Below are 26,456 nucleotides of genomic sequence, written 5' to 3'. Positions count from 1 at the left end.
TCACCACGGGATGGTTCACCGCGAAGGGCGCTGCCACTGCAGTTCAGTTTTGTGAATAAACCGACAGCGTGAATTTTTCCAGCGTCGGCGCTTTCTGTTAGCAAATACATTTAAAACAATGAGTTTCAGGTTTTCACTGTGAGTTAGCTTTCTTTTCCAGGCTGAGTTGCATTCCTGATGCTCTTTGAATGGTGCCTTACCGAAGATTAATTTCTGAATTATGTATAAATTGTTTAATCACCTGTGAAACTTAACAACTTTCAACTTTTCATTTCATTAGCTGCGAGATGAATGTCGATTAAATGTGTTTGGAAGGCCAGAGCTTGATGACACATGCAGCAAACACCACTGAGGACTCTGTTTCATTTAATGCAGTAATAATAAACACTCTACGGGCAATATTTCAGCGATCAAGAACGCTTTTGCAGTCTTGTCTATCTATAAGTGTTTGGCTAAATGACAAAATCGGGGGAGGGAAGAAAAAAAAAAAGGGGGGATAAAAAATGAGTCAGACTTACTGCCTTAATGTAACCTTCCTGGCTGAAAGTATATTAATTGGCAAAATGAATTACCTCAGACTAGAGCATAGAAAGGCCTCCATTGTGCGCGGCCATGGTGTGAAACCTATACTCTTTGGCTTGCACGTTCTTTCCTCGGCGTCGTGATCTGGCCTGTCTGATCAGCAGGCTTCAAAGTCAGCCTTGCAAGATTTATTGTGCCTTTCAATTGGAAGCTCGTTCAGTCGGTCCATTTGTGCATTAAGCCAAGTTACTTTGAAGTATTTTGCGGTGGAAAAACCTCCTTCCTGTGCAGAAGTTGCTCCCGGCTTCTTCCCGCGATGCAGCGTGGTGATACGTCAGCCTGCAAGGGTTAACATGTGGGAAAATGGGTTGTTAGTTCTTGTTTTATACAAAAGCTCAATGCCTGGAGCCCTTGCCAGGACCACATGAGACCCAGAGCAGAGCCTACCTCCTTCCCAGCCCTAAGGTTGAGGTCCAGCAATAACCTCGGGTAGCAGCGACCCGGTCATCTGCCGAGGTGGAGGGACTAGGGCGGTCACATGGGGACTGCCTGGGTTTCATCAAGTGACAGCTCCCTGTAACATACTTGCCTTGCAACAAGGACTCTAACCAGTCTCTGGCCCAAAGCATTTCATTGTCATCACCTTTTTTCCCAGTCCTGCAAACGGAGAATCGCTGTATCAGTTTGACATTGAAGGGGAAAGCGATGCAATCTTGGCTAAAACAGGCATGGTCATCACCTGTCTCTTGAGTAAAAGGGGCCATAACTCGTGTGTTTTGTGCTCCGCTATCACCCTCTCCTTCTCCGTTTTGTTATATACTCAAAGAAAAGAGCAAATCCCATTTTTTTCTGGGACCCTCAGTGAAGTATTTGGTTAGCAGAAGATGTCTTGCTGATTCTTGGCTGAAAATAAGTGTAATAGCCTGGCAAAACTAACATGAGCTTGTAAAACTCTTCATTGTCTTTTTTTTGGATTTGGCAAAGTAAAAGCTTAAGAGAATAAATACTGAGAGATTGCACATGAATAAACATGCTATTTCTCACTCGTTTCTGCTCCTCAGAGCTAAGAATTAGAATAACAAGGAGGATGAAAGCCGTAGGTTAAATAAGTTCAGTCCAATTTCCCGTAAGCCAAGATCTCATCCGAGCGAGCACTGTTTGCTGCTATAGATGGTTACTTCTCCAGAAAAATCAACTCTGAACGGGGCTGGAGACCGTGCAACCTTCTCACCCGCTCAGAGAAGGTCTCCCCAGGTCAGGGGTGCGACCGGCAATGGAAAAGCCACGCGGAAAGCTGGGGTTTGCCGCTGTTTCCGCTCTATTTGTTCTGCGGATAAATAAATTGAGGGCTGGAGTTTTCACGGCTGTCAGTGTGCCACCTTTGAACGTCTTCTCTTAGAGAAATAGGAAAGTCAACCACATGTTCAAATTGGTCCTAATTGTTACAGGAAGGCTTCTGAGCAGTTCCAAGACCATCTTTTTCCGCTGAGCTTGTATTACAAAATATTTCTAGATTTAGATGGACCAAGAAAAATAACAACTTGCCTTTTTTTTTTTTTTTGTTGTTTTTCTTTCACAACTTGTACTTTATGTCGAGATGCCTTTGAAACAAATCTGACCCTGTTCTGTATGTTGAATTGGCTTTCTTGCTCTGTGAACTGTGACATGCTCAAGTGCTAGGCTTTAAATCGGGGATGGCAGACCTTGGATTAGCATGGTGGTATTTGTAACCTCTAGCATTCTGTATCCCACTTTCCTGCAGGGTCTCCTGCCCTCACTGGCACTGGAACCATTGCTGTCACGGTGGATGATGTCAATGACAATGTCCCCACTTTTGCCTTTAACGTGTATTCTGCCACTGTTCCGGAGGATGCACCTACGGGGACAGATATTTTGCTCGTAAACTCCTCAGATGCTGACGCTTCCACAAACGCTGTCATTAGGTAGGTCGTTTACTGTTGCTGTATCTAATACTGCCTCGTACCTTGCCTGAAGGGTTTTTTTTTCCCCCCAGCGTCCATCACCAACATGCCATAAAGCTGTAAGTCACCGAAGGACAGCTGTATACGTGTAGCTAAATTATTTTAGCAAATCTGGCTTTTTTTTTTGTGGTTTGTGGGCTTTTCAAATTATATTCAGGGCAAATAGAGTCGCAGTGTTATTTCAGGTTTTTACTAAGTGAAAAGCAAACGAGTTTAGCTTGCACCTGAGGGTAGTTGTTCATAGGCTAGATTTATGTTTCTCAATAAGTGTAGAGGTAGATGAGTTAAAAAAAATAAAAACCAAAGAAATCCTGACACTCCAAATAGTATCGTAAATGGATTAAGTACTTCAGCTTGCAGTCTTTATATATGCATTCTCTGCATAAAGGAATATGACATAGGCTGTGAACGATCGTCGTTACCGACTGCCATCAGCTTGTGTAGCCTTTGGAAAGGCTTTCGCCTTCCATTTAGCATAGCTTTCAGAGTTGAGGCCTCATGATGAAGGATATAGTTAATAAATATAGTAGAAATCTTTTAAAAATTATTCCTGAAGAAGCTAGAAACCACTGTTCATGGAAGCTGACAGACTTCTTAAGTAGTACTTGAAGGAGCTTTCGAGAAGGGATTGGTGGGGAAGAGGAAGATGTACTTTTCAAACATCATTAACAAATTTGTTACAAAAGCTGACTTTGGGGCAGAGATAAATAATGATATTTTTTTTCCCCACTTACATTCAAATGAAACCACTCACCCTAAAAAAAGTACTGAATGCATTGTGCAGCTCTAGTCACCTTTAAACTTTAATTTTAAGGCTAGGCAAATCTAGAAATCAGCATCGCTTTTTGCATAAAAATGTCCAAACTTAGTGGATAGCGTTAATTTTGTCATAGCATACATATGTTTGGGGAAGGCTTCAATATCTTATTCTGAACCTTAAATGCCTTTTCAAACCTAACTGGTGCTTAGGTGACTGCTCATACATGCTTGGATGTGTATATAATAAAGTAGCTGAGCAGCTACGATGTCACCCAACGTGCTAAAACAGCGCTACGGGAGACGTTGTGGACGGCTGAACAGTCAACAGAGACCATTCCCTGCCTTGCCGCTGCATTCGCGGCTTTTCATGTGGTAAGGAATTGTCACTGAAAGCCAACGTGTTCCTTGGGTAAATTTATTGTCAGTTAATGTCTTCAGTTCAGAAAAAAAATTATGGAAGGTGAAGTGTGAAGTTTATCCCATTCAGAAACCCAGTAAAAAACAGTATTTGCTATTTTTGCTTTAAATGTCAAATGATTTGCAGAGCTCGGTTGCTGCAACTTAACTGGGCAGTGGGCTGAACACTGGCCATTCCCAGTTTCACAGATGAGAGTAATGAAGATGCTGAGTGGCAGTGACAAGCTGAAGATTATCCACTGAGGACTGATTTATTGCCGATGGGGTACAACATGGATTCGTATTAGTTATTAATTTAAAAGGACACGTAGATAATCTCATCACATTTTTCTCTTTGGCTGCAAGCACCTGTGTATCTGTTTCCAAACTTACAAAGCAGGATATAAAAGTAGCTTGTTGATTTACTTTTGTTAGTTCACCTCAGTTCATTCCTCAAAGTCCATAAGAATATCACTGTAGTTGTCATTTTTTTAAAAAGGGAAGTAAAATAAAACAGATCTATGTTATGGCAAAGCAAGTGTGTGTAAAATACTGGAATATTTTCTTTTGAACTAGCTACAAGCCAAAAATAGAAACTTTATGTTTTGGCATCTTTAAATGTTTGAAAAGCATCCAAAATTACCATTTATTAAGTTGCGAAACAATGAAGCTTTCAATTCTGTTTACTCTCACTCTAAGAAATTATTTCTGGCAAGCTCCTTTAGAAAAACCAATTCCACACAAAGCATGAATGATTGTAATGATTGCATCCCATAATCAGAAATTCTACCAGGGTGCTCTCGGATTTCTTCAGTGTGGTTGAGTTGCCTTGATATCTCTGCCATTAGTCTTTGTCATTCACTCAGTACCTCGTGGTGGAATACCTGATAAAAATATTGTTTTCCTTTGTAAGTAACGATTTAAAAATTGTTTTCAGGTTTTGTTTTACACGTTTTAGATTCAGGAACGTACTTTATTTTTCTTGGACAGAATTTGTCCAGATTCAGCACTTGGAGTAATGCAAATCTTAAAATGTGGATGATATTACAAAACCAGCGAAAGCCAGAGGGACCAGAACACGTAAGGTCGTCTTGTCAGAGGTGTTGAGCACTCAGAGCTCCTTTTCAGTCTTGGTAGAGCCTGTTTCAAAAGCAAATCTTTGGTTTCCAAAGCTGGCATGTAAAATCCTCTGCTAAAATTTTCCTGTAAAGTCAAAAAAATGGACTGTGTCATACAAGAAATAGATAACCTTCTACAAATCTGTTACATATCCCTACATGCCGGCTCTTTTTCTCTTACTGCTGGTGATGACCTGTGAAGTCATTAAAGGAGGCTGATGAGGTTGTTAATGGCAATGCTCACTGGAGCAGTCTTGCTAAAGGTAGTATAGATAAGAGGGGTCAGCATAGACTAATCCAAACACCAGATTTTAAGTGCTTCAGTCAAATTCCTTTTATGCTCCTTGTCACCATTAAAGTTTTGAGGTTCTGGGGTTTTTTTTGGCTTGGGTTTGGAAGTTTTTTTATAACTGTACAGAAACACACTCACCTTGTCCAGTTGGTTTGCATGCACTCGTACTCAGATATAACTCAGAATATCCTATGGCGAATGTAATTTGCCTTTATTATCCCCTTTTTTTTTTTAAATGCTTTCTAATGCTGAAGCTTGAGCCATTCTACATATGTGAAAATACAGAAGAGAAAGTCCCTGTCTCCTGTGACACCTCACACAGGGTTAAAACATTGCAAATCACAGATGAAATTTGCCCGTGCTCCTGGTATTTAGGGAGTTTTAAGTGGCGCTTTAGGCTTTGTGCACGTTCTTTCCACCTTAGATGCACATTGCTATGGCTGAAGAATAATTACATATGGCCGTCAAATTATATCATAATTAAGCAATTAAAGTATGCTCATGGCATTCTGTAGAGATTAATGACTGAACAGGCAAAGTTGCCACAGCTTATTACACAGGCTGGCTATCAGTCCTCTAGGTAAAGCTTCTGGCCTGTGTTATTATTTCTGTCATAACCTGTTCTGATTTTAAAAAAGTGAAGATAGGAATATTACTCTCTTTCATAAAAGCCATTTCCTTCTGAATCTCTTATAGAATCCTATACCTCAAAAAAGCTGCTACTGTGCTGCACCAGGCTTCCTTGGAGAAGCAAAGCTAATTGCAGCTCTGTTGGGTTTTGCCAGGGTTATAATACTGAATACAGGAATTGTTCCTTTTAGCCAGTTTTTGTTTCCTTTGTTTTGTAGAAAACCCAGTATCTGAATGAATAAAAAAATGTCATATTAACCAATTACCTTTAAAAATCCAGCCCAGTGCTCCACGTAACTTTGCAATTCATTCTGTACAGACACAAGCTGGGTAAGCGTTCAAAGAGGAAGGACAAATTTGCTGTGCCAGTACAGCGGGGGTAGCCCGTACGCCGCGCTGCAGTAAGCACACGGTCAGGTCTTACCAAATTACGGATTTGCACATGCCCGGGTGTGTGCACGTACATATACCCCAATCAAGGGTCAAATTCTGGTCCCAGTTGGTCTCTATTACTCTAGCTTTGTGGTTAGTAATTTGTTATGAATTACTATGAAGCCATGTTGAAATCTTGAATAGTAAAACTTAGCTCGGCATCAGGAAAAAACATGACTTATAAATCCTCACATTATTTTGTAAAATTGTCATCCCTTTATTTTAGAAAATAGTACTTTTTCTAATTATATTCTGTGAGTTCATTTCAGAGGTGTGTCAGCCTTTTGGAATAACCCTTAATGCATTATCCCAGGGAAATCAGTGCTAGAGGATGCCTCCAGTTGGCAATTTTGAGGGTATGTCCAACCATATCTCCAACTGTACAAAGGCTCAGCCTGCTCCTCATTTATTAGAAATCTATTGGTGTTAAGCAACTGCTCTTGGAAATCCCCAGAAATGTCCTTTATGACAGGTCTCCAAATATAGAAGAGAAAAAAGTGAAGACAGATGGCCATTCAGAAAAAAATCTGCCTGTTGATACCCATCAGCACGGTGGTCTGAAGAGTATAGAAAATTGTTATCATCTTTGGGCAGCAGGCTACCTTATGAAATACTAATCGAATTTTTCTTCCTTTTTTCTCTTTCAAACAGCTATAGGCTTACTGGTGGCAATTCACAATTCACAATCAATCCATCAACAGGACAAATCATCACCAGTGCTCTCCTCGATCGAGAGGCGAGGGAGAACTACACTTTGGTGGTGGTGGCGAGCGATGGGGGCTTCCCCAGGGCCCTCTCCAGTTCCACCAGCGTGCTCGTCTCTGTGGCCGACGTGAATGACAACCCGCCCAAATTTCAACACCATCCCTACGTCACCCATGTCCCATCACCCACCACTTCAGGTAACCCGATCGGTGGCAGTGCTTAGGATACTTCAGCTTGCATAAACATCTTAATGAAGTGCAGAGCTGTTTCTGAGATGTTCCTCTGCAGCTGTATTCCAGGTTTTGTTATCTTTGCGTTGCATGGGAATGAGTAATGGCAAGGCTCAATTTAGCAGTTTTTTTTAGTTTGTTCCTTCCATCCAAATTCAGTTATTTTCCTGCAGTTATGTAAAGAAGGCACAGTGTAAATGAGCACCCACTCTTTTTGGGCTCTTCCTTTAAATGCTGTTATGAGGAGTACACATAGGTTTAACTGATGTTTTCTGGCAGTATCTTTCTGGATGCTTTTTGCGTGAAGGACTGTTGTGTTTTAGCCTGGCAGGCAGCTGAACACCACCCAGCCGCCCGCTCACTGCCCCTCTCCCTCAGTGGGATGGGGGAGAGAATCGGGGAAAAAAAGTAAAACCCGTGGGTTGAGATAAAGACCGTTTAATAAAGCAGCAAAGGAAAAGAATAACAATAATAATGATGATGATGATGATAATAGAATATACAGAATATACAAAACAAGTGATGCACAATGCAATTGCTCACCACCCGCTGACCAATGCCAAGCCCGTCCCCGAGCAGTGATTGCTGTCCCAGCCAAGTCTCCCCCAGCATGACCCCATAAGGTATGGAATAGCCCTTTAGCCAGTTTGGGTGAGCTGTCCCAGCTGTGTCCCTTCCCAGCTTCTTGTGCCCCTGGCAGAGCAGGAGAAGCTGCAAAGTCCTTGACTGGTATAGACACTACTTAGCACCAACTAAACCATCACTGAGTTACCAACATTCTTCTCATCCTAAATCCAAAACACAGCACTGTGCCAGCTACTAGGAAGAAAATTAACTATCCCAGCTGAAACCAGGACCAAACTATAGCTTTACCAGGACCACTATAGCTAGAAACATATAAAAAGCCTAAGCTATGTTTACGCTGGTTTTAACTTAGCAAAAACCTAGGGATGCGCTTTTTTATTTGCAACTTCCTCAGTTGCTAGTTCACTTTCATTTAAAAGGAGTTGTTAATATCTTTTCACATTATTTGGAAAGGCTGTTGACAGTGGTGTTACTAGCAGGCATGGCATCCATTAAAATAAAACCAGCAACTTTATTGCAGTCCAATGTAGCGTCTGAAATAGCTTTTACAAAAAAAAAGAACAAACCCTCCTAACTCAATCAAGACTTCTGCTTTTTTTCCAATCACAGGATATCTAGTGTGCGTTTGGAAAGAAAAAGCTTAATTTCCTTGTTATTTTTAAGGAAGTATAAAAGGGGGGAACTACGGCTAATAATAATTAATAATATAATTTGCTTAGCTGAAGGCAAAAATCTTAATTTTTTCCTTTCCCATTTCTCAGAAGGGTTTGAATACTGTTCTTGTCTAAATTTTCCTCCCCCGGAGTACTAATCACTGCATATGACAAACCATGACATGAAGTGTAGTTTTAAGGGGACGCTGTCAAAGTCATTCCTGCCCGTAAATGATTTTGCCTTAGGAGGTTGAAAACAACATGATTTTTATACAGGAGTGGGTATTTTCTAAATTTCAGTACCAGTAAAACATCAACGGAGTGTTCTGCAAATTGGTTGGACAGTGTCAAATTTGAAAGACGTGCCGTGCATTAGATCTGTAAACTCCAGTGCAAAAGAACGCCCTGGATTCTCCTTGCAGATAGGCAAATATAGAAGTGTCCGTGTAGTCAAGCTCACTGTGAAGCATAACTTCAGAAGACCTGAAGCATAATATATTCAGGTCATTGCACTAGTGTGCAATAGTTTTTTATTTCTATGTGATTTTATCCCTATCTCAGAAGACCAGCCTGCTTTTACAAATGCAGTCCCATTAGTTATTGTCCTCAGAAAAAAAAATCAAAATAATGTTCAGTTGTACTAGATTTATGGCTTTCCTAATGTGAATGTTCTAGAAATGGGATGCTCCACTTCCAAAAAGTTGAGGGTCCGTTTTCCAGTGCAGATGTATGTGCAGCCACTGACACCTGTTCAAACCCATATTTTTTTGGCTGCGTGCATGTCTTGTGGGCTCACAGACTCACCTACCCCTCGTTGAACTTATCTTGTGAATTTTCAGAGCGGTGTAAGGAAGAGCACACTGCTCCAGGCCAAATACCGGGAGGGTGACTCTCTCAAGTGCTTCCGAGTGAAAAGCTGGCATCACGCTTGCTATGATGCTTTAACTTTGTTCTCCATTTCAGGCTCATTCGTATTTGCTGTGACCGTCACGGATGCAGATGCTGGCTCCAATGCCGAGCTCCATTATTCCCTTGTGGGGAAAAACTCTGAGAAATTCCACATCGACCCAGTAAGGGGGGCGATCCTGGCTGCGAACCCACTGGCAGGAGAGTCCGAAGTCACTATTTCTGTTCACGTGAGGGACGGCGGCCGGTACCCCAAGACAGACTCTACAACCGTCACTGTGAGGTTTGTGAACAGAGCAGAATTTCCTCACGTTCAGGCGGATCAGGAGACCTTCACATTTCCTGAAAACCAAGCGGTCGGTACGCTTGTCACCACCGTCTCCGGGTCTTCAGCCAGAGGAGGCTCCTTGTCTTACTACATCGCCAGTGGTAACCTGGGCAGCACCTTCCTGGTCGACCAGGTGACAGGACAGCTTTCTGTTGCACGGGCTTTAGATTTTGAAGTCATACAGAAATACGTGGTGTGGATTGAGGCCAGAGATACAGGCTTTCCTCCCTTTTCCTCATATAAGAAACTGGAAGTAACAGTGATAGACGTCAATGATAATGCGCCGGAGTTTGGGCAAGACCCCTTCATTGCAGAAATAGTGGAGAACCTGTCCCCGCGGAAGATACTGACGGTGGCTGCGGTGGACAGGGACAGTGGTCTCAACGGACAGCTAAATTATGAAATAATTGAGGGCAATGTGGAAAATAGTTTCAGTATCAATCGAGCCACTGGTGAGATCAGAAGCGTCAGGCCCTTGGACAGGGAGAAATTGTCTCAATACACACTAACAATAAAAGCTTCAGATAAAGGCACCCCGCTCCAGAGCATGACCGTCAAAGTTATCATTAATATTTTAGATGAAAATGACAATGCTCCAAGGTTTTCCCAGATATTCAGTGCTTCTGTGCCTGAAAACGCACCTCTGGGTTTCACGGTAACCCGAGTCACGACGTCAGATGAAGACATAGGGGTGAACGCGGTCAGCAGATACTCCATAAGGGATACGAGTCTCCCATTTGCCATAAATCCCAGCACCGGGGACATCACCATCAGCAGACCGCTGAACAGGGAGGACACAGACCGCTACAGAATCAGGGTCTCTGCGCATGACTCTGGGTGGACGGTGAGCACGGATGTCACCATATTTGTCATGGATGTCAACGACAACGCCCCACGATTTACGAAGCCATCCTATTACCTGGAGTGTCCTGAGCTTCCCGGGATTGGGTTGAAGGTTACCCAGGTTTCAGCCACTGATCCTGATGAAGGATCGAATGGCCAAGTCTTCTACTTCATAAAATCCCAGTCCGAGTTCTTCCGAATTAATGCAACCACAGGGGAAATTTTCAACAAGCAGTATTTAAGGTACCAAAACTCCAGCGGTTCAAGCAATGTCAACATTAATAGGCACAGCTTCATCGTTACTTCTTCAGATCGAGGCAGCCCTCCGCTAATGAGCGAGACAACCGTCACCATTAACATAGTAGACAGCAACGACAACGCACCACTGTTCCTCGCTCGTAAATATTTCACTCCCGTTACTAAGAACGTGAGGGTTGGCACAAACTTAATTAAAATCACTGCAGTGGATGACAAAGACTTTGGCTTGAATTCTGAAGTGGAGTACTTTATCTCTGATGAAAGCAAAACTAATAAGTTCAGACTGGACAGGAGTACTGGCTGGATTTCTGTGGCATCTTCACTAATGGCCGATTTGAACAAAAACTTCCTGTTTGAAGTGAAAGCAAAGGATAAAGGTAATCCTCCGCTCTCATCCGAGGTGGCTGTTGAAATTGTAGTGACAGAGGAAAATTACCATACACCTGAGTTTTCTCAAAGCCGTATGAGCGTTACTATCCCAGAGAGTCACTCTGTTGGAACGGTGGTTAGGACAGTTTCAGCCCGAGACAGAGATGCCGCGATGAACGGATTGATCAAATACAATATTTCCTCTGGAAACGAGGCTGGTGTCTTTGCCATTAATACAACTACTGGTACACTGACACTAGCAAAACCACTTGATTTTGAGTTACGCCAAAAGCATGAGCTAGTTGTGACTGCCACGGATGGAGGATGGGTGGCCAGAACGGGTTACTGCAGTGTCACCGTTAACGTCGTTGATGTGAATGATAATTCTCCAGCATTCAGCCCCGAGGACTACTTTCCTAACGTGTTAGAAAATGCACCCAGTGGGACAACTGTTATTCGCTTAAATGCCACCGATGCTGACTCTGGACCCAATGCTGTGATTGCATATGCTATTCAGTCTTCAGATAGTGACCTCTTCGTCATTGACCCCAATACAGGAACGATCACCACCCAGGGATTTTTAGATTATGAAACGAAACAAAGTTACCATTTAACGGTAAAGGCTTTTAATGTTCCAGATGAAGAGAGGTGCAGCTTTGCTAGTGTCAACATCCAGTTAGAAGGGACAAATGAATATGTGCCCCGTTTTGTGTCCAAGCTTTATTATTTTGAGGTTTCTGAGGCAGCTTCCAAAGGTACTGTTGTAGGTGAAGTTTTTGCAAGTGATCGTGACATGGGAACTGATGGAGAAGTCCACTACCTCATCTTCGGCAACAGCAGAAAGAAAGGCTTCCAGATAGATGAGAAGAGTGGCCAGATCTACGTTTCAGGACCTCTCGACAGAGAAAAAGAAGAACGCATCTCTTTGAAAGTCCTTGCAAAAAATTTTGGGAGCATTCGTGGTGCAGATATAGATGAAGTGACTGTTAATATCACTATACTGGATGCCAACGATCCTCCCGTTTTTACCTTAGGAACCTACAATATACAAATCAGCGAGGGTGTTCCTCCAGGCACCCATGTCACGTTCGTGAGTGCCTTTGATTCAGATTCTCTCCCTAGCTGGAGCAGGTTTTCCTATTTCATTGGGTCTGGCAACAACAACAGCGCCTTTTCCATCAACCCGCAGACAGGACAGGTGACAGTGACTGCAGAGCTGGATCGAGAAACATTGCCTGTGTACAACCTGTCTGTGCTGGCCATCGATTCAGGAACGCCGTCGGCTACAGGAAGTGCGTCTTTATTGGTAACTTTGGAAGATATCAACGACAATGGCCCTACCTTGTCCACCAGCCAAGGAGAAGTCATGGAGAATAACCGTGCAGGCACTCTTGTGATGACGCTTCAATCGTCAGATCCTGATCTCCCTCCAAACCAAGGTCCCTTTACATATTACTTGCTCAGCACTGGCCCCGCAACCAGCTACTTCAGCCTTAGCACCGCTGGCGTGCTGACGACAACGAGAGAGATCGACAGGGAGCAAATCAGCGATTTCTACCTGTCCGTGATTACGAGAGACTCTGGCGTTCCTCAGATGTCTTCCACGGGAACTGTGCAGATCAAGGTAATAGACCAAAACGACAACCCGTCTCAGCCCAGAACGGTAGAAATCTTTGTTCACTATTATGGCAACCTCTTCCCAGGTGGAATTTTGGGCAACGTAAAGCCACAGGATCCAGACGTGCTAGACAGCTTCCAGTGCTCCCTAACATCAGGAGTCACCAGCCTCTTCAGCATTCCCAGGGGTACCTGCGAGCTGCATTCACAGGCAAGGTCCACGGATGGCACGTTTGACCTGGCTGTCCTCAGCAACGATGGGTTGCATGGTGCCGTCACAAGCAGCGTCAGGATTTTCTTTGCAGGCTTTGGCAACGCCACCATTGACAACAGCATCCTCCTCCGCCTGAGCACCCACAGCGTGCGGGATTTCCTGACAAATCACTATCTCCATTTCTTACGCATCGCAAGCTCCCAGCTGACGGGGCTGGGCACTGCCGTCCAGCTCTACGGGCTGTATGAGGAGAGCAACCACACCTTCCTGATGGCAGCCGTCAAACGCGGCAACAACCAGTATGTGAATCCCAGCGGCGTGGCCACCTTCTTCGAGAGCATCAAAGATGTCCTCTTCCGCCAGAGTGGGGTGCGGATCGAGGCTGTGGACCACGACTGGTGCCTCCAGAGCCCCTGCCAGAATGGAGGGAGCTGCTTGAGGAGATTGGCAGTGAGCCCAGCTTTGAAGAGCCATGAGAGCATCCCTGTCATCATTGTGGCCAATGAGCCTCTCCGGCCCTTCGTGTGCAGGTGCATGCCGGGGTACGATGGGAGTCTGTGTGAAACGGACATCGACGAATGCCTCCCTTCCCCCTGCCACAACGATGGGACTTGCCACAACTTGGTGGGTGGCTTCTCATGCAGTTGCCCGGAGGGCTTCACTGGCATGGCCTGCGAGAGGGATGTCAACGAGTGCCTTTCCAACCCGTGCAAAAACGGTGCTGCCTGCCAGAACTTCCCTGGAAGCTTCAACTGCGTTTGTAAAACTGGGTATACAGGTATGGTTTTACTTCTCTATATCTTAAGAGTCCAGAAGAGATGTAAAGAGGGCAGAAATGTGCCTTTTTAGCACGAGATCGTCTGCATATGAGCATCCCCAATAGATGAAGAGGTCGTGCAAGATGAGGTATTTGTAGTTATGAAAACTCAGAAGACCAGGTGCTCGCAGTATTTATTTCATTTTAGCTCTGTCCTCAGGCAAATCTCACTTCCCTGATTTGCATTAGAACAGAAATATTTTTACAAGAGCTATTTTAATTTATTAAATATGTAGAAATCATTTCCAACGCTGAAGTATGATTTTTCTGTTCTTGTTATTGTTATGCATGTCGCGGTAGCATTTCAAGTCTGCTAGGAGTGTGCCAAGCAAGAAAATCAGCCTCTGCCCCAAATTGCTTACAGTTATACAAGACAGAAAACAGATGAAGGATATGGGAAAAAAATAGAATTCCGGCAAAATGATCAAGCATGTCTGTTCTGTATTTTGTCCCCTTGTCATTTATTTTTTTCATTAACAACAGAAATCTCTGCAACGTATCTGCCTTTTCTGAGTATTTTTTTCTCTAATATTTATTACACATTCAGACATGGCAGCATTTTATTCTTGGAAAAGCAGGCTGGTGTTTGCTTCTGTCATTAATATGATACTTAAGGAAGCTCTGAACAATTTTAACCACTGCTTATGGCCACTTTTTACAGACATCAAAAAAAACTAACCAGAGAAGATTAGGTAAGGCTTTCATTCCCTTTCCTAAGGAGTATTTCTGTATTGCAGATGCCCCAGGGCAGCCCCAGTCGGCACAGCCGTGTGCATTATGGTGGGGGTATTTGGGCTTGCCACCACGGCCACCAAAACTTATTTGTAACCAGTGGAGTGATCAGGGAGTCGAGTGTTCTTTTTTTTGTTGGGGTTTTTTTTTTCTTAAACCAGATTAGTATGGGAGATGTGAGACACTTTCTTGCAAAGGAGAAGGTTAATGGATTTCAAACTAAAGGTTTAACTATTTCATTGAAAGCACAGCTATAGCAGTGGACATATAGTCAGTGTAAAAGGTCTGTTGTTAGAAAGGACACCGATGTGATCTTTGGTATGAACCTCACAACTGTGCCACTGAGCCTCAAGTCAGGAGTAATCGTGGTTAATTGACAAGCAGTTCTAATTAAGTTACCGATCCGGGATTTTATTTCATGTTGTATTAGTATATCAAATTATTTTGCCAGAAGCATGGCAAAATAATTCTAGGGCACCTATCCCCTTCTAGGTCATTAGCGCCAGAGATTACTTGGGCATATGTTTGCTGTTGCAATGAAGCAAAACACTTCATTAACTCTAGCAGCATACTATGCCTCTAGCCTATAATTTGAAACATTAAAGAAACGTTTAGATAATTTTTTCTGGTATCAAAGCTCTTAATGTTCAACCCTTATGTCAGCTGAAAATAAAGCTCTACATGTGACAAGCTCGAAAAAAGAAGAATATTTTAACTAAGAAAATGTGATGAGAGACTCGTACAGTTTAAAGCGTTGGATTTCTTTCATGCCATGAATTAAATGTGGCATCTGATATGAGCTTTCTTAAACTCCTTGTCAACACAAATAACTTTAAAATAAACTATCACTGAGGCAGACGTTTCTATTTGGGAGTCAGATCTTTTCAAATCAGTTGGCCATTGCAGAATCAAGAATTATTAAAGTGTCTGGAAATTAATTGATCGAGACAGAAAACAAATGGCACCAAATTATGTAATTAAAAACCAAAATATCTTTGGAGTTGAATATCAGCAGAGCTTATTAGATAAGCTCACGATTATTATTCAGTATATTTAGGCATTTTATGTCTGCAAAAGTATATTTGAAATTCAGCGAATTTAATATTCAGTAGGTTCTGCAAACAAATGTCAGAATACAGATTGAGAATGCTTGACATAGAGACTATGATTCCATTATTATACTGCCAACAGAAGGAGAACACAGCTGCTTGGACGTTTAATCCTGATTCATATATGTTTAATGGTAGCCATAGTGAATGTAAAAATGTTTCTTTATGAATATAAACCTTGAGTGCCTCAGCAAAAAAAAAAACCAGAGGCATCCAAAATAGTGGATTTCTAATTCAGATTACCATATACATAGCTTTGCTGCTTCTCTTGGAATGAAAATACAGTCTCATAATTGAATTTGCATGCTCGGTAAAAAAGTAGTATTTACATGGTACTGCATGTAAGTAGAAATTAGTTATTTTCTGAGACAGGCTCCCTGTTCACTGTAAATTAGAGTACATGAGCTGTAGACCTTTATAATGGGCTACCTGAAAACTGAGAGTCTTACTTTCCCTTGATTTATTATGTTTTGTCAGCTGCATTTTCACTTCATCATACTGCAAAGGTAATGTCGTTCTTTTCACTGGATAGGATTGTAAAGACTGATTACCTCAGAGCAACATCATTAGGGTTTAAACAATCTGTTATAATTACATCTCTTAATGGTGATCAGGTTTTGGTTTTGAAAACACCACCTTCTGCAGGGAATATACTTTGTGATTTACAGTAGTTGTCTGCCCTTCCTTTGAACCCTTCATTTCCTGTTTTCCAGGACTCATTAAGATGAAGGAATGTAGCTTTGTGAAATTGTTTCGAATGCAAGATTAAAATGTTAGAACAACCACTTGAAAAGATGGACACAGAGAACCACAAAAACTAAAACTCTCAAATCAGCTGCAATCTAACCCAAGAGCATTCGGCTGGTATCTGTTCCCGTTACATTTTTCAATTAAAAAAAAAAAATTCTCAGGAAGCTAGATTTTTGCATAAGCCCCTGCATGTGATATCATCAGCTTGAGGTGATGAATGATAAATGCTGAATGCTGTCTGTTTTCAATTATCCAAGCGTTATCCTAATCTTTGTGGTCTTCAGAAAAAGATCTTTCCGACACAAAAATGAATAACCCAAATCTTTCAGTATTTCTGCTGAGAAGAGATCTACAAACTTAACTAACTGCGACGTTCACCTGAGCGTTACTGGGGTGGCTCTGGATTGGAGTCTCCCTGGTTCCCAAAACATTGGCTGAGACGTTGCCTTCCCCTCGCTGGATTTGATCCCCTGAAACACTAATCAAGCATGTATGATCAGCCTAATTCCTTATGCTGTCCAAATAACCTTAGTCCCCAGCCGAGAAGTGCATAGTAGTCCAAACGTGTGAAAATGCTTCTTGAAAATTGACTTGCATAAGCCATGAAAACACATACATCTCATAATTTTTCAAGGCACATTCCTTGGGTGGGATGAAGGTCTATCAGAACATTACTCTCAAATTCATGTTGTAAAATTTAAATCAGCAGACTGTTCTGGAAAACGACCTCTGAAAACCAAAGCTACCCTAGTTTTGTGAGGTTAAGATCACTGGCATTACCTTCCTGGAAAGCAGTAAAACTGAGCACTTGCGCTCAGGTGAGGATGCTTTTATGCATAGTGGCAAACAGTTTCTTAGCCTCTTCATTCCGATGAGGTTCCTTGAATGATTTGTTTTATCTGTGCAAGAGAGAATTTCCAAATAGCTAGTGCTTGTGTAAATTGTCTCCTCAGGAAAAACAGTTATCTTTAAAACTCCTTTTTTTTCTCTTTCTTTCTCTCCACAAAAAAATAATATCTAAATATAAGCATAATGTCTTCGGCAGAATGGCAAAAACAATGGGTTTGCAAGCTATGTTTGGTTTTTCCAAATCTAAATCTTTATTACACATCTTATTGTGCCTGTAACCCGTGAAACCAGCAGGCCATCAGGGTGGACTTGAACAAATACACTCTTTTACTAAGATACTGGAAAGTTAGCATTAGCTTGCTGCAAGGGAGATAACTGAGAGTGGTAGGACAACCTGCTGCCGTCTTGGATGGCTCTACTTGCTAGAAGAATAAGGTGTTAAAAGAAAAAAGTCAGAGTTTAGTAGAAGTTGCAGAACCAGTAGTAACTGGTACCAGTTGTAACTGGTATCACAGCAACTTACCTGGAGGAATCCCCATGGTGAAGAATCATAGAATCATTTAGATCTTTAAGATCATCAAGTCCAACTGTTGAAGAGAAAAACAAGAGAAACAAGAGAAAAACCCTGCTGGGTAAAGCCCGAGCAACCTTACCTAAATTTGAAGGTTACCTTGCTTTGAATGGAGGTTGGACATCATGACCTCCAAGGTCCCTCCAGCCTGACTGTTTACATTATTTCTGAAGTATATTTCCTTGTTCAGAGGTCTAGAAAGATCCAGTTCTGCCAGTCAAGTCTGGGCAATAACAACAGAGGGAAAAAATAGGAGCACAGGAGGCACATGGTTTAGATGCAAAGGGAAGATTAAGAAGGTGCAGTTTGAACACTGGTGGACCATCCAAAAAGGAGGAGTTCATAGAAACTCTCTGGACCTCAGCAGAGTAACCAATGTAGGCTGCCAACATTAGCTTGAAATATGAAGACCTTTCCTTAGAGGATGGATGAGAAATGCGCGAGAGTTTCTGTCTCAGAGGAGTCTAAGGGAGGGGACGGGACGGGACACACACACACATACACGACATGACTGATCAAAGGTCTGAAGGTAGCAGGAACTTCAGATGAACTGATAAAGTTCAGGATTCTGCAGAAAAGAGGGAATGAGACCTTGCAGCAGCAACTGTCTTTAGAAGAAGCTGATGTAAGGTAATTGGTAGGTAAGGTTGCCTGGAGGGATACACATAGGAGAAGGAATTCAGGAGCGTTAGAATCCTTCAGAAGAAAGAAAACGTATAACTAAAAATTATTTTAAAGCAGGAAAAAAGGATGGATGTCTTCAAGAGTTTTAGGCGGTCATACCAGGATTTTTTTTTTTTTAATTGGAAATGAGTTATATACTGAATAAAAATAAATTTATGTTCTTTTGGTAGTCACATGGTATTATATTATGCTGTTTACCTATTTATTTATTTATTTATCAGTTCCTAGTTTATAACGCTCATCATCTGTTTACCAGGTTTTTTCTAATGATCTTTCTTTATCAGAGTAATTTATTTTAAATCCTTATGCAGGACAACCCTAGTGATAAACTAGGGTAGTATTCCCAAGTTATACTTTTGTCCTGCCAATATCTGGCTGAAGGACTCTTGCTTTCTAGGCTAAGCATGCTTAACGTGCATTTGAAGAGGAAAAATAAGCTTCATAGACATTTTTTGTTGGATTGTTATTCCAAATGTAAATAGATACATTTTTTCCCAGGTCTTTAGCACTTCAGTGAATGGCAAGGAGTAGCCAAAATTTCTTCTTCTTTTTAAATAAATATTAGTTTTAATAGCTCTGATGAATTGTTAAGTCAGAGTATTCGTCTTCTCCTGTGTCAAAACAGTTGGAATAAATGCAAACACACTTTTATTAGTTGCATGAATTATTCAAACAATTGTTAAATATGAAAAAGATGTTGTTATTTGCTGGTTAAAATATGTGCAGCTAAAATAAACATCCATATTCTGTTGCTGACTCAGCAAATATGCCAGCTTTAGTGTTCACTGAGAAAAAGAAGAGTATTTAGTTAGACTGAATTGCAAAAAACTGAGTATGCCTTGTTAGCCACGCTTGATTTTTGTGAAAACTGAGAAACATCACTGAGATATTTTATGCATCTCGGCCTCGCTCTTGCTACGTGTTCTCCTTGGTAAGTCCCAGCTCTGTGCTATGTACCATAATTTTAAAAGAAAGAAACCAGCAAAATCTAACCTAAAAAGTTAGCTCATCCTTCAGTCATGCCCATTAGAGAATAAAATATAAATAAATATCCCCAAAGCATAATTAGATTCAGACACTGGAAATGTTTCCTGGATTTATGGTGAATCTACAAGTTACGTATTAACCACAGGAATCCTCCAGCGCTCCATTTCCATCCTGCTTGCCGTTGCACATGGAGGGCCGCTGCTCACCCCGAAGAACTGCCTGCAAGCTTCTTTGGGTTAAACAGAGAAGGAGAGGGGGGGAAAAAAAGAGGTTTTTCTTAATTAGGTGTCCTGAAATTGTGAAATTCTGAAAAAGCTAGCAGAGTTAATATAGCACAGTCCTGATTTTCTACAATTTTAGGGACCAGCAGTTCCTAAGGACTGAATATTGCGCATCGCTGTCCTATGAGACCTAAGAATTATAAGATATATGTGACACATAAGAACAGGCACCCTCTACACAAGCTCATGTTGTACTTTTAACATTATATTTCATATGGTGTGAAGAATAAAATAATTCATTATCAGTGCTGTAAGAAGCATTGAGGCAGACTCAGCCTTTGCTATGTGCGTATATCCTGGCCTAGATGAAGTTCACGGAGGGCTCTGGAAGAGTGTGGCTGATTTTTGCCAGGTTTTGCAGAGAAGCCTGAGGGACAAATGCAACGATATTTTCCATTTTTTTGCTGAGCAGGCAGCGAAGGCTGGCACTGCTGGCAGAAAGCAGGCAGGTATCAAGAGGTGGTATCTAGTGGAAGAGTTGCTAAGCAATGAAAAACTTAAGACCCATACTTTTTGTAGTTAATGTTTCCATACAAAGAAAATTTTAGTTTCCTACAAAGAATCCCCTTGTCAGTATTTAGCATCTGTTAAAATCTTCACTCTTTCTCTTGGTTCCTTCCTCGTTGAAATGAATGATGTGATTTCAGTTTATCCTCTGGTGAATAATATTTACCACATGTGACAATGTCTGCTTAGAAGAGGACTGTATCCAGGGTAACTTGTTGCAGCTCCGGAGGACTGTGGTCCCTCCGAGTCAGGAAGGAGGTTGTAATTGATGAGGAAAAATAAGAAAAAATCATATAATGTACAATAGCAGCCTGTGTTCAGCATGCTGTGTTCATACAGGGTCCAGCAAGGGCTATCTGTATCTCCTTCACACTAATGAGTATGTTGCATTCAATAGGGGCAGAAAAAAATATTTAGTTATTTTTAGTTCAGCATCTCCTTTCATTTCATGATCTCTCTTTTACAGACACCAGTTAATTAACAAAAAAAATAAATAAAAAACCCGCTACCAATACCTATGTGAGATAATTATAATGAGACACTTGAAAAGTAAAGTTAATTTCTCTGGGCCACGTCTTATGCCTGTGTCAGGGCTGGGAGCAACCCAGCATCTGAGTTTCCTCTCCCCATCCCACAGCTGCAACCGGTCCCTGGCACCCTCCCTCCTGGCCAGGTGCTCAGCGTTGGTTTGTAAGCTCGTTACTTAAATACCAGCCTGACTTTCCTATTGACCTGAATACTCTGACCTGGAAATTGTTTTTATTCCCCAATCGCAGGGAAAACGTGTGACTCCGCTGTCAATTACTGTGAGTGCAACCCCTGCTTCAATGGTGGCTCCTGCCAAAGCGGGGTGGAGGGGTATTACTGCCACTGCCCCTTCGGTGAGTACGCTCCTCCTCCTCTTCCTCCTCTCTGCTTGATCTTCCCTTTCCCTGTTAATATTTCTCAAATCGCTATTTATTTTTACCTGCATAAAATCCATGGGTGCGTATACAGATTTTGGTCCGTGGGCAGGTGATGGTCACCTCCTTGTCCCGTCCTCTCTGTTTTTCCCCAGCTGCAAGGGGGGGAAGCCAATATTTGTGCCAGAGGGGCAGGGGATGGAAGCACATGGCAGCGTGGGGGTCACTCTGGCTGCCGGGGGGGACACGCCGAGGGCTCAGAGCAGTGCGTGCTCTCCTACTTAATAACAGACATTTCTGGCACGCTGAAGAGTAAGACCACTGTAAATGACGTCAGCGTTCTTGCATCCTACGCGCTTGCAAAGTGCAAGGAAGTCACCATAACGTTAAACTAGAAAAAGGGACTTTGGGATGGTATTGAGTGGAGAGGGCTTGGGTTTCTTATGAGAAAGTTGCATAATTTGTCAAAATATCTTGTCAAGCAAGAATTAGAGAGCGCCCACATTTTGCTGCAAGTGAAGAGCACAACACTAGATATTGGCACTTTTATATTTAGTAGATTTGATAAAGAGAACCTTGACCAAATCAAAACAGCTTTGTTAGCCCACACCAGCACTCGCCCATTCAATTTATTGTACGTTAATAAAGTTCTGAATTCCAAAACCAGAGTACTATTCTGAGAATTAGAGAAGCATATAGTGCTGCCAAAATAGTTTAATATTTATTAGACTTTAGTTATCCCAAATTTGGTTTGTGGAATGAACCCAATAAAGTTATAAAACAACACAGGTATTTTAAGGTATCGATATATAATTGCAGCTTGGTTCTGAATGCAGATTAATCCAGAATTGTCATTGTTGATGTAGAAAAGGATGACAGTAAATGCAACAGATTAATCAGAAAAACCCAGATAAACCCGAGAAATCATCTGCAAAGTTCCAAGGTTGTTGAAAACCTTCACACAAAAGCATGGTTCTCAATACATATTTGTAATTACCTCTGAATATGGTTTTCTACTAACATGTGGAATAACTTCTTTATTCTGTTCTATTTCCTTTGGTTTATGTTTCCTCAGAGTTTATTAATTTCCTACATAGTCATAGTCCATTGTAAATGTAACTAATATTCCTATATTAAGTAAGCTTTTTCTCATTGAAGCTGCAGTAAAAAAAAAATCAAGGGAAATGATGTGACAGAGATCTGAAAAGAAACAGGTAGTATGCACCAAAATATTCAGATCAACCAAACATGAGAAGGCTTAATGTTTTAATCACACTTACGCCTATATCACAAGTATAAAAAAATGAGCCACCGATTGAGAAGCAGCTCAGACAACAGCTATAAAAAGAAAAATAATCTGGTTCTCAATACATATTTGTAACTACCTCTGAATATGGTTTTCTACTAACATGTGGAATAACTTCTTTATTCTGTTCTGTTTCCTTTGGTTTATGTTTCCTCAGAGTTTATTAATTTCCTACATAGTCATAGTCCATTGTAAATGTAACTAATATTCCTATATTAAGTAAGCTTTTTCTCATTGAAGCTGCAGTAAAAAAAAAATCAAGGGAAATGATGTGACAGAGATCTGAAAAGAAACAGGTAGTATGCACCAAAATATTCAGATCAACCAAACATGAGAAGGCTTAATGTTTTAATCACACGTACGCCTATATCACAAGTATAAAAAATGAGCCACCGATTGAGAAGCAGCTCAGACAACAGCTATAAAAAGAAAAATAATCTCAAGTTGCAAATTTATTTCCATAACTGGATTAACCAATGCCTGATGATAACTAACAACCATATATTTGGCATAGCTGCCAAACATGGGGGTTTTTTTTGTTTTCTAAAGAAACCATAGAGCTCCATGAAACGCACTTTGTTTTTCAATAGATGTAACTGTCCTCTGTAACTCAATTTTTAAGTTTAAATGTATATTCTTCAACACCCACCTGGGGGTAATAGGATTCTTCTGTCCGGTTGCGTATTTTAATCATACGTTAAAGGCTTGTTAAAGAGCCTGTGTGTCATAGCCCTGTCTAGAGCGCGTCGGTACTTTGTTTCGGGGAAAATGCTCAGTGAGGAAAAGACTATCTGATACCAGATTTTACTTTTCATTTTGCAGGTGTTTTTGGGAACCATTGTGAACTGAACAGTTATGGATTTGAAGAGTTGTCGTATATGGAGTTTCCCAGTATGGATCCAAACAATAATTACATCTATATAAAGTTTGCCACTATAAAAAGTAATGCCTTAATGTTGTATAACTATGATAACCAAACCGGAGAGCGGGCAGAATTTCTGGCCCTGGAAATAGCAGAAGAGAGGCTGAGATTCTCCTACAATCTTGGCAGTGGCACATACAAGCTTACCACAGCTAAGAAGGTGTCTGATGGACAATTTCACACAGTTATTGCCCGGAGGGCTGGAATGGTAAGAACTGCTCAAATGAGAATTTAAGAGAAGTTCAGGCAAGTCACTTGGACTTCCACGGGAACTCAGAGGAACGTAAAATTAGTAATGTTGTGTTTGCCGGCAGAACCTCCAACTTTGGAAGAAAATCCCCCTCGTTTCTGTCCTACTCCAGCTGACTCAAAAGGCCTATAATGGTTTGTGTAGTATGATGATGATGATAAAGAATAATTTAAAAAAATACGTGCAATGCCCGGTAGTCTGAATGTGAAAAATGAGAACAAGGAATAATTAATGAAATAAATGGCTACACATGAGGCTAATTAGCTGATGCAGATCACAGGGATGATTATCAGGGAGGGCTAATTGAGCATAGTAAGTGCAAAAAAGCCTCAAAATAATTTTTCTCAACATTTGGAAAATAGAAGCGGACAAACTTAAAATTCCAGGTGTCCCTGACCTCCTTGAGCTAGTTCAGAGATTTTACCAATCTCATCAGCCTGGAAGCCTGGTTTTGCTCTGTAGCATACACATAAACATTGCAAAGGTGCAACATTGAGAGGGTTTTTTTGGGGGGAAGGAGGGGAGGTACTTTTCTTTCTGTGCCTCAGAAAGCATCTGAGGGGAGGAATTCTGCCAAAAACTGGACTGGGACAACTGATTGCCATATGCCTGGTATTCTGACCCCTCTCCTGCCTTCATTTTTTTTTTTTTTTTCCAGTAAATGTTTTCTATTCCTCTTCTCTCATTTTTTTAATAATATTTCCAAAGTAGAACATAAACCAAATGCTCTTTGAGTTCAAGCCAAGCTTTTTGACTCCACAGTGTTTGAGTTAGAAATGAAACCAAATCTATTTGCCATCCATAATCCGTAAGTATTGCCCAACAGCTCCCTTCTCAGGCAGAAATGGCCAGCATACGTGGAATCCCGTGTTCTTCCCGTGTTTAAAATTAAAGTCATATAAGAATAATATATGGTTGGGGCTCCACATTTTGTTTTATACATTTTAAGCCAGAAGTGATGTAGGGAATAAAAGAATAAAGTGTTCTACCCAGCGTGGCTCCTCCGGAGTCCTCGTAGAGATTTCCCATCACGAACTGCTGCAGAAGGCAGCGCTGCTGAGATACAGCCCTTTTCTGTTTTTAAGCTGCTCTGTTCGGAGCGCCCAGCTGAAGAGCTTCAGGTCCAGGGTGAGATGTCCCTAGGCACAAACATCCTGAGAGCAGCAGAAGGATGCGTTATCTTGTGGTCTGGGGTTCTTCGTAGGACCAGGATGGCCTCCTGACCTTCCTAAATGGTGCTTTTTTCTTCTCTCTTAGAGACTCTTGAGCCTGAAACTGCATTTCAGTTGCATAGTACGAGCCCTCATTTCTCCATTTTTTGAAAGGGGGATGGTTTAGTCTTCAGCTGGCTTTGCAAATCCAATTTGTGTGCGTTTGTACAAGTTACATATCCAAATAAGATGAAGGATAATTGTGATATTGAGTAATGACTTTGTTTTAACTTGCCTTAACATCAGATATTTATTTGCATCGCAGCTTCCAAATGGTAAAGCCCAAATATGCACCTAAATCTTGAAAGGCACCAGATTCCCATTTAGCAACTAAGTTAGCGTGTTATTTCTATCGATAAGATTTAAATGGCTAAGTATGGGAGCACACATTGAAAATTGCAACAAATAAATGAAATACACTTAAGAAAAAAATAGAACAGGAAAATGTTTTACTTGTAGATATGCCAAAGGGCTGGACTGTAAAAGAAGAGATAACATAAAAGGACTATTTACAGAAAATTTCAGTTATGAATGCTTCAGGCTGAAAGCAAACATTTAAGACAACCTATACCTTTCTGTGATTTTTTTTTTTTTTAATGTTTAAACCTTCTCAGTAATCTCAGCTGTTTACAAACACGGTATGTGAAAAGAATCGCCTTTGTCTTAGATATTTCTGCTGCAGGAAAAATGTCTCCCAAGTGTCCAAAACTGTATAAAATAGCTCCCCTTCAGGATTCCAAATCTGTCATTTCCTACAGCACAGTGGGATTTTATCGGAAACTGGTAAAATCATTAAGTTGTCAGTCCTGAGCTATTGCAGAGTGACAGAATAGAAAGTCTCATAACGCGGCAAGGTAACCGTAGAGTAATGCTTAAGTAACAAGCAGGAACATTTGACTAACATTAGAAAACAAATTGTATGAACTCTGGTCCAAATAAAATATATTCTCAAATATCTAGGCCTTCAGCTGGGGCTGTAGCTTGGCTTTCACAGCGCATAGCGATGCGAGTTAGGGAGATTACGCTGGTAGAGCTAAGAACAAAAAAACTCATTTCACTTTTTGTTGTGGATATTCAGAAGGAAAATACGTATGCATGTGATGGCACACAGACCGGCCAGCTTCTTATGCTTTCTGTAAATTGTTGCGTTCATGCTGGGCGTATAATCTGCTTTGGAACTGCAGACTGATGTTTCTCGGGAGAAAGAGTCTGCTCATTATGTATGGAAAGGAATTCAAAATAAGCTGTCATTAAAAATAACTAATTGAATGACGTAGGTGTACTGTAGGGCATGATTTAGGGCTAGGAGCTATGAATTCATTTGTCCAACACAATGCGTCAGCTCATGGTGTGTATTTGGAAATAGCATGGACAATCCATGAGGATTTCACGGGGACGTTGTTAGTGAACCGAGTTGCAGGCAGAAAGAAAAGCCATTGCAGAGTAACGATGTACTGATAGCTATTGCTGTTTGCTCAGCTCCTGTAGAGTAATCTCAGTCAAAATATAAGCCAAGGCATTTTTAAAAGTGGCGTTTGATTTAAATTTGCCGTAAAACTGTACCACACATCTAGTTGAAACACGAGAAGCTGATATGTACAAGTTGGAGATTATGTTTATTTTTCTGAAAATTTGTTTTAAGGAATAACTAACCTTCAGGGTTGGGTTTTCGTTGTGGTTTTTTTTTTTTTTTTTTTTTTTTTTTTCCGGGCGTCTTTTTTTTATAAATCACTGTGGAG

At 41.2% G+C, this 26,456-nt stretch overlaps 1 protein-coding gene across 1 annotated transcript in view; it reads left to right on the top strand.

Moving 5' to 3' along the window:
- The window catches only part of FAT4 (FAT atypical cadherin 4), a 132,713-nt gene that overhangs the window by 90,143 nt on the left and 16,114 nt on the right, over positions 1-26,456 (top strand). Inside the window, exons 7-10 of the mRNA XM_009642236.1 lie at positions 2,285-2,465; positions 6,789-7,033; positions 9,268-13,617; positions 23,157-23,464. Of these exons, the coding sequence (XP_009640531.1) occupies positions 2,285-2,465; positions 6,789-7,033; positions 9,268-13,617; positions 23,157-23,464 (5,084 nt within the window). The remainder of the gene's footprint in view (positions 1-2,284; positions 2,466-6,788; positions 7,034-9,267; positions 13,618-23,156; positions 23,465-26,456) is intronic.

This window comes from Egretta garzetta, unplaced genomic scaffold (genome assembly GCF_000687185.1).
Source record: "Egretta garzetta isolate BGI_Z169 unplaced genomic scaffold, ASM68718v1 scaffold467, whole genome shotgun sequence".
NCBI lineage: Eukaryota > Metazoa > Chordata > Aves > Pelecaniformes > Ardeidae > Egretta > Egretta garzetta.
Note: the sequence above shows the minus strand (reverse complement) of the source record. Positions and strands in the feature narration are given on the sequence as shown.